Source organism: Scyliorhinus canicula, unplaced genomic scaffold (genome assembly GCF_902713615.1).
Source record: "Scyliorhinus canicula unplaced genomic scaffold, sScyCan1.1, whole genome shotgun sequence".
Classification (NCBI taxonomy): Eukaryota; Metazoa; Chordata; class Chondrichthyes; order Carcharhiniformes; family Scyliorhinidae; genus Scyliorhinus; species Scyliorhinus canicula.
Window position 1 is genome coordinate 693,983 of NW_024055498.1, and position 8,992 is coordinate 702,974.

The window sequence follows — 8,992 nt, forward strand, 5'->3', positions numbered from 1 at the left end:
TGAACAAGGGGACAATATTTGCCACTCTCCAGTCTTCTGGCACTATTCCTTTAGACAGTGAGGACATAAAGATAAAAGGCTCTGGAATCTCATCCCTCGCCTCCCCCAGAACCCTAGGATATATCCCATCAGGCCCGGGGGACTTATCTATCCTCAGGCTTCTCAAAATTTCTAACACATCTTCCTTCCGAATATCTACCTCCAGCATACCAGCCTGTATCGCACTATCCTCCACAACAACATGGCCCCTCTCCTTTGTGAACACTGAAGAAAAGTATTAATTCAGGGCCTCTCCTACATCTTCAGACTCCATGCACATGTTCCCACTACTGTCCTTGACCAGCCCTAACTTCACCTTGGTCATTCTTTTATTCCGCACATAAGCGTAAAAAGCATTGGTGTTTTCCTTGATCCTACCCGCCAAGGACTTCTCATGCCCCCTCAAAGCTCTCCCAAGTCCTTTCTTGAGCTCTTTCCTAGCTATCTTGTATCCCTCAAGTGCCCTAACTGAACCTTGTTTTCTCGTCCTTACATAAGCCCCCTTCTTCCTCTTGGCAAGACATTCAACCTCTTTTGTAAACCATGGTTCCCTCACTCGACCATTTCCTCCCTGCCTGACAGGGACATACATGTCAAGGACACGCAGTATTTGCTCCTTGAACAAGCTCCACATCTCAATTGTGCCTGTCCCTGACAGTTCCTGTTTCCATCTTATGCTCCCCAATTCTTGCCTAATCGCATCATAATTACCCATCCCCCAGTTATAAACCTTGTCCTGCCGTATGTTCCTATCCCTCTCCATTGCTATAGTGAAAATCACTGAATTGTGGTCACTATCTCCAAAGTGCTCTCCCACAAAGAAATCTAACACTTGGCCCGGTTCATTACCCAGTACCAAACCCAATGTGGTCCCACCTCTTGTTGGTCTATCCACATATTGTGTGAGGAAACCCTCCTGCACACACTGATAAAAACAGCCCCATCCAAACTATTTGAATTGTAGTGGTTCCGATCAATATTTGGAAAGTTAAAGTCACCCATGACAACTACGCTGTGACCACCGCACCTATCCAAAATCTGCATTGCAATCTCTTCCTCCACCTCTCTGTTACTGTTTGGCGGCCTTTAGAAAACTCCAAACATAGTGACCACTCCTTTCCTATTTCTAACTTCAGACCACACTGTGGCAAGGGATTCATATCGTGCCTGTGCTGGAAATTCATCGGCACAGTCACACCGGGGAAAGACCATTCACCTGCTCCGAGTGTGGGAAGAGGTTCACTCGACTAACTCACCTCACTACAGACCAATTTGTTCACTCTGACACCAGACCTTTTAAATGTTCCGACTGTGAGAAGAGCTTTAAAAGAAAAGCAAATTTGCTGATACACCAGCGGGTTCACACCGGGGAGAGGCCGTATCCCTGCTCTGAGTGTGGGAAGGGATTCACTCAGTTATCCAGCTTTCTGTTACACCAGTGAGTTTACACTGGGGAGAAACCAGTTGCCTGCCCCAAGTGTGGGATGGCATTCACTCAGTTGTGCAAACTGTTGGATCACCAGCGAGTTCACACTAGGGGAGAGACCATTCACTTCTTGTGTGTGTGGGAAGGGATTCACTCAGTTATCAACCCCGATGAGACACCAATGCATTCACACTGGGGCGAGACCATTCACCTGCCTGGAGTGTGGGAATGGATTCACTCAGTCTTCCCACCTCGCCTCACACCAGTATGTTCACTCTGACACGAGACCTTTTAAATGTTCCGCATGTGAGAAGAGTTTCAACAGCAAAATGGATCTGCTGATTCACCAACGCATTCACACTGGAGAGAGGCCGTTCACCTGCTCCGTGTGTGGGAAGGGATTCACTCAGCAGTCTCTCCGGCTGAAACACCAGCGCATTCACACCAGGGAGGGAGCGTTCATCTGTTCCCTGTGTAGGAAGGGATTCATTCAGTCATCCACCCTGCAGACACACCAGCGAGTTCACAAGTGCCTCCAGGATTCTGCTGTTATTGATGTTAATCACATCCAGGACAGATTCATGTTCATTCTGACAGATGGAGTTTGAGTTGATGTTAATAATCCCTGAAACTGAGATTAGAATTGATTGGTGCTTGATAGCCGGCACAGACACAATGGGACAAAGGGCCTTGTTTTGTGCTGTAAACTCTATAACTCTAACCCATCTCACTTCACACCAACATGTTGACTCTGACACAAGACATTTTGGGTTCGGACTGTGAGAAGAACTTTGGAAGAAAAATGTATCAGCTCACTCACCAACATGCTCACAACGGAGAGAGACCGTTCACTGCTCCGAGAGTGGGAAGGGATTGTTTTCCGGTTGCGCGTTCCCCCCCCCCCCCCCCTCCCCCCCCCCTCCCCCCCACACACCTCCCCCAACCCATTACTGGAAATTCCCACCCAAGGTAAAGGGCCTTTAATGGGGTAGCACAGTCGCACAGTGATTAGCACAGTTACTTCACAGCGCTAGGGTCCCAGGTTTGGGTCACTGTCTGCACGTTCTCCCCATGTCTGTGTGGGTTTCCTCCGGGTGCTCCGGCTTCCCACCACAAATCCCGAAAGACGTGGTATTAGGTAATTTGGACATTCCAATTGTCCCAGTAAATTGTGATTCACACTGAAAGGTTTACTTTCACTCAGTAATTAGAACATTTAATTTTCTCACCACTGACACTTCAGATCAAATCCCAATTGTTCTCTTCCCTTGTAGCTGGTGTGTGGAGAAGGTCATGTTCACTGTAGATCTGTCAGCACAGAAACCGCACTGTGCTTCTGGATAAACTCAGTCTGCAAGTAGATGAATCTTTTAAACATCACCCAAGTGAAGGTCTTCCCCTGACTCTAAGGAGTGAGATGTCCCTGTAGTTGATGCTGTCCCCTCTGTCACTGCTGTTTTTATTGCATCACACATGTTCCGTGGACCAGTCTCACAGCCCAAAAGGGGAGGGCAGGAAGGTGGGACAGTCGATGGGACTTTCTGTGTGTGAGCAGGTCAGCTGGAATTCCATCCTTGCCAGGCACCTTTCTGCTTGCTCAGCAATCAATGGCCTTTTCCAGCTCAAATGATGAGAGTTTCTTGTCCAACTCAACCATGACAGGAAGCTGCAGGAGAGTCAAACAGAGACTGGGAGATGCCCTTCTCACAGGGGTACAGCTCACTGTTGTGTTCAACCCAGCTCCTCACTCTCTCACCATGACTGACACTGAGCATGCTCAGAACACACACCCACACTGCACCAGCGCACTGGCCTCGTACACTCACTGATGGGGGACTTTCTGCAGCCCGTGGGATTCTGGGTAATGCAGCCGCCATAGGGCAATTAGTAAACAGGAAGATTGTATTTCCCAGTCAGCAAAACAGAAGATCCACAGTTAGGCAAGAAGCTGGGCATGAGCACAATGAGAGGTTTGGATACTTTATTTAATACAGAAGCACATTATTCTGATAAGATATCACTTAGACATGGGCAGCAAGCAGGCTGATCTACAGTATGTACAGTATTTACGACACCTGGGACACGGTATATCATCTCATCAAACCAGTGATAGGTTTGTTTACTGTTCATAATTGTGACTGGCTCACACTCACGATTCATGCAAAATGCAACTCCCCAGGTTCTCTGACCCACTCGTTCCAGACCTGTTTTCACTCCAAGGGTCTTACCATCTGCCTTAGTTTATATCCAGCCATGTATGTTCAGCTCACACTGCCCAACAACCAGCCTCTCCTGCACTGGGGCACAGGGTTTCCATCACCAAAAATCTGTCCTGGTCCACCCACATTGACGCTACACTACCACCAAGAAAGCACAACAGCGCCTATACTTCTTCAGGAAACTAAGGAAATTTGCATCACAGCCTGGTATGGCAACTGCTCGGCGCAAGGCCACAAGAACCTTCAGAGAATAGTGAACACAGCCCAGTCCCATCACACAAACCTGCCTCCCATCCATTGACTATCCACACCTCCTGCTACCTGGGGAAAGCGGGCAGCATAATCAAAGACCCTCTCACCCGGCTTACTCACTCTTCCAACTTCTTCCATCGTGCAGGAGATACAAATATCTGAGAACACGCACAATCAGATTGAAAACAGCTTCTTCCCCACTATTACCAGACTCCTAAACAACCCTCTTGTGGACTGACCTGATTAATACTACACTCCTGTACGCTTCACTCCTTGTGTACCTTGTGTTGCCCTATTATGTATTTTCTTTTTAGTTTACTTTCTTTTCATGTACAAAATGATCTGTTTGAGCTGCTTGCAGAATAATAATTTTCACTGTACCTCGGTACACGTGACAATAAACCAATCCAATCCAAATCGAGGGAGCAATCTGCCTCTCTTGCATTGGTGCACTGCATTTCCTCACAACACAGAGGCATAAAAAGGTGACAGCACAAAACAAAGGCACTCAACAAATTGTATCTGAGTCAACTTTCTGCAACAGTCACAATCCCCTGTCATTGGCCCTGAACTCTGCAGATATTTTTCTCCTCAAAAGATACGAACAGATGAGCAAGGAGCTGGAGTTGGCTATTCAGCCCAGTCTGCTCCACCATTTAATAAGGTCATGGCTGATCTGATAGGAACAGATAGTTGTCCAACTCTCTTTTCAAGGCATCAATTGAATCTGCCTCCACCACATTTTCGAGCAGTGCATTCATGATCCCACATGCAGCACAGAATGTTTTTCCTCATCATAATAAAAAGTAGCAGAATTAGGCCACTCGGCCCATTGAATCTGCTACGCCATTCAATCATGGCTGGTATTTTTCTCATCTCCATTCTCCTGCCTTCTCTCCATAACCCCTGATCACCTTATTAATCAAGAACCTATCTATCTCTATCTTAAAGACACGCAGTGATTTGGCCTCCACGGCATTCTGTGGCAAAGAGTCCCACAGATTCACTCCCCCTGGCTGAAGAAATTCCTCCTCATCACCTGAGGAAGGAACTGTGCCCCGAAAGCTAGTGAGTCAAAACAAACCTGTTGGACTTTAACCTGGTGTTGTGAGACTTCTTACTCTGTTTTAAAGGATCGCCCTTTAGTCTGTGATTGTGTTCTCTGCTTCCAGCTTTTCCTACAAGTGAAAACATCTTCTCCATGTCCACTCGACCCAGGCCTCGCAGTATCCTGTAAGTTTTAATAAGATCCCCCCATATCCTTCTAAACTCCAATGAGTACAGACCCAGAGTCCTCAACCGTTCCTCATACAACAAGCTCTTTATTCCAGGGATCATTCTTGGAAACCTCCTCTGAACCCTTTCCAAGGCCAACACATCCTTCTTTAGATATGAGGTGCAAAACTGCTCATAATACGCCAAATGGGGTCTGATCAGACCCTTATATAGCCTCAGAAGTACATCCCTAGTCTTGCATTCTAGCCCTCTCGACATGAATACATTGCATTTGCCTTCCTAACTGCTGATTGAACCTGCACATTAACCTTTTTTTTTTACATTTTTTTTAAAATTTAGAGTATCCAATTCATTTTATCCAATTAAGGGGAAATTTAGTGTGGCCAATCCACCTACCCTGCACATCTTTGGGTTGTGGGGGCGAAACCCACGCAAACATGGAAGAATGTGCAAACTCCACACGGACAGTGACCCAGAGCCAGGATCGAACCTGGGACCTCGGCGCCGTGAGGCTGCAGTGCACCTGCACGTTAACCTGAAGAGAATCGTGAGCAAGGTCTCCCAAGTCCCTTTGTGCTTGTGATTTCCTCAGCATTTTCCCATTTAGAAAATAGTCTATGCCTTCATTTCTCCTTCCAAAGTGCATAACCTGACACTTTGCCACATTGTATTCCATCTGCCACTTATTTGCCCACTCTCCTAGCCTTGCTCAGCATTGCTTCTTTTATCAATCACTTTAAATGAATGCCCTGTTTATAATCTTGCCCTAAATATGGCTTGCTCGATCAAACGTCTATTGCAGATCCTTCGTTTTAATGTGGTCAAGTGCCTTTCCATTTGAGAACTGTTCAATAATGTTATTAGAATTATTTGTAGCTGGAGCAGCACGTGGAGCAGTGGTTAGCACTGGGACTACAGCACTGAGGACCCGGGTTTGAATCCCGGCCCTGGGTCACTGTCCGTGTGGAGGTTGCACATTCTCCACGTGCCTGCATGGGTTTCACCCCTACAACCCAAAGATGTGCAGGTTAGGTGGATTGGCCAGGCTACATTGCCCCTTAATTGGGAAAAAAATAGTAATTGGGTACTCTGAATTTATTTTTAAAAAAGGATTATTTGTCGCTTCCTCGCCAATCAGTTTTTTCCATTATCCTGAAGTGACCTTATTTTTATCGGGAGTTAACTGAACTGTGTTCCTAACCTCTCATTATCTAAATTCACCACTTTTCTGTCCACCTCACCCAGTCAACGACTTTCTCCCTCATTGTCTCAAACACATCAGCAACTTTTGTATAATCCTGGTGCATACATTTCAGTCTAAATCATTGACATATATCGGAAACCTGTGGAGCCCCACTGGAAACAGATGTCCAGGCATCATTCAGTCCTGGATGTGACTAACAGCAGCAGCAACAACTGAATCCAAACCCTGCTGTTGCCTGTGAACTTGCTGATGTCTGTGCAGGTTGTTTGACTGAGTGAATTTCCTCCCACACACGGAGCAGTTGAACAACCTCTCCCAAGTACCACTCCCACTTTTGGGTGACACAGTAGCACAGTGGTTAGCACTGTTACTTCACAGCTCCAGGGTCCCAGGTTTGATTCGCGGCTTGGGTCACTGTCAGTGCGGAGTCTGCGCATTGTCCCAGTGTCTGCATGGGTTTCCTCCGGGTGCTCCGGTTTCCCCCCCACAGTCCAGGTCAGGTGGATTGGCCATGCTAAATTGCTTTTAGTGTCCAAAAAGGTGAGGTGGGGTTATGGGTTAGGTTGGAGGTTTGGGCTTAAGTGAGGTGCTCTTTCCAAGGGCCGGTGTACTCGATGGGCCAAATGCCCTCCTTCTGCACTGTAAATTCTATGATTGTGTTTCAGTGTGAACTCGCGGTGTTTCAGCAGATTCTGTTTACTTTTAAAGCTCTTCTCACAGTCAGCATATTTAAAAGGTCTCTGATCAGTATGAACAAGTTGGTGTCTCAGGAGGATTGATAACTGAGTGAATCCCTTGCCACACACGGAACAGATGAATGGCCTCTCCCCAGTGTGAGTGTGTTGGTGTCTCAGTAAATTCATTTTTCTTTGAAAACTGTTCTCACAGTCAGCACATTTAAAAGGTCTCTGATCAGTATGAACAAGTTGGTGGCTCAGGAGGAGTGATGACCGAGTGAATCCCTTCCCACACACGGAGCAGGTGAATGGCTTCTCTCCAGTGTGAGTACGTTGATGTGTCAGTAAATCCTTTCTGTGTTTAAAGCTCTTTTCACAGTCAACACATTTAAACGGTCTCTGGTCAGAGTGAATCTGATGGTGAATCTGGAGGTTTGACAAATCATTAAATCCCTTCCCACATTCCAAACAGGTGAATGGCTTTTCCCCAGCCTGAGTGCGTTGATGGAACAGGAAATTCCTTCTGCTTTTAAAGTTCTTTCGACAGTCAGCACAATTAAAAAGTCTCTGATCAGTATGAAAAAGTTGGTGTGCCTGGAGGTGGGATGACCGAGTGAATCCCTTCCCACACATGGAGCAGATGAATAGCCTCTCCCCAGTGTGAGTGCGTTGATGTGTCAGTAATTCATTTCTGCCTTTAAAACTCTTCTCACAGTCAGCACATTTAAATGGTCTCTGATCAGTATGAACAAGTTGGTGTGTCAGGAGGTGCGATGACCGAATGAATCCCTTCCCACACATGGAGCAGGTGAATGGCCTTTCCCCAGTGTGAATACGTCGATGAGTTTCCAATTCAGAAGGGTAATTGAATCCCATGCCACAGTCCCAACATTTCCACGGTTTTTGCATGGTTATCGACAGATTATCAGGTGGGATGCAGATCTGAGGTCACTATCAGATCAGCCGTGATGTTATTAAATGGTAGAACAGGCTCACGGGGCTGAATGTCCTATTGCTGCTTCTTGATTCCTTTGGTGCGAATGTCCTTATGTCTCTCCAACTTGCATCATTAGTTGAAGCCTGAGTACGGTGTCTCCCTGATGTAAATGTTGCAATTTAATTGCATGCTGTGTGATTGGTTAAAGCTCAGTTCCAGTTAACTGTGGAAAATTACTTAGATGTCTGTGTCTTGGTGCTTTTCCAATCATAATGATTTTGATTTATTTTCCGAAAGACAAAACAGACAAACATTTCTCCTTCCACGTTGAAAGGCCGGTCCTGATGAATCAAGTGACTCTGTCAGATCTCGACAGGATGTTTGCAACTGCAAATATTCTGTAAAAGGAGATTACATTGAAATATTGTGAATATATAAGACACAAACAGGCCACAGATTCTGCTGCTATCAATACTCGGCACACATCTCCGACTGTCCCACCTATCAAATCTCAGCCTCTCAACTGATTTTCGATTCCATTTTCTCTCATGTGCTTCTCCTGTTTCCTTTTGAAAACATCTCAGCACTTTCCTCAACTCATTTCCATGGTAATGAGTTGCACATTCTGAACCCATAATAGATAAATTTATCCGTATTGCCCCCTTGGATTTATTCATAACTATCTTGTATTTATGACTTGTTGTTCATTGACGGTTACTCTCTCACATCGCCCTTCTCCAAACTACTGATAATTTAAAAAATTTATAGCAGGTCACTGCTTAATTTGTAGTTGTCGATAGAAAAAAGGCACCACTCCATTTAATCTTTCCTGAGAGCTGTAAACTCTCATGTTACAAACGTCATCACTGTCAATGCAGGATAGAATTCGCACAGAGACAAACCTTTTCAGTTCAGTTTGTTGTATGCAAATTCTCCATTTCAAACCCCCTGTAAAAGGAGTTTACAAAAACCATCAATGTCAGTCCAAGATTGAAATTCGGA

General features: G+C 45.8%; 1 protein-coding gene across 1 annotated transcript in view; it reads left to right on the forward strand.

Moving 5' to 3' along the window:
• Positions 1-7,662, forward strand: part of LOC119960317 (gastrula zinc finger protein XlCGF26.1-like) — a gene marked incomplete at its 5' end in the record, with an annotated part of 38,679 nt that extends 31,017 nt beyond the window's left edge. The window contains one exon of the mRNA XM_038788055.1: positions 7,526-7,662. Within this exon, the coding sequence (XP_038643983.1) occupies positions 7,526-7,662 (137 nt within the window). The remainder of the gene's footprint in view (positions 1-7,525) is intronic.
• Positions 7,663-8,992: the final 1,330 nt, after the last annotated feature.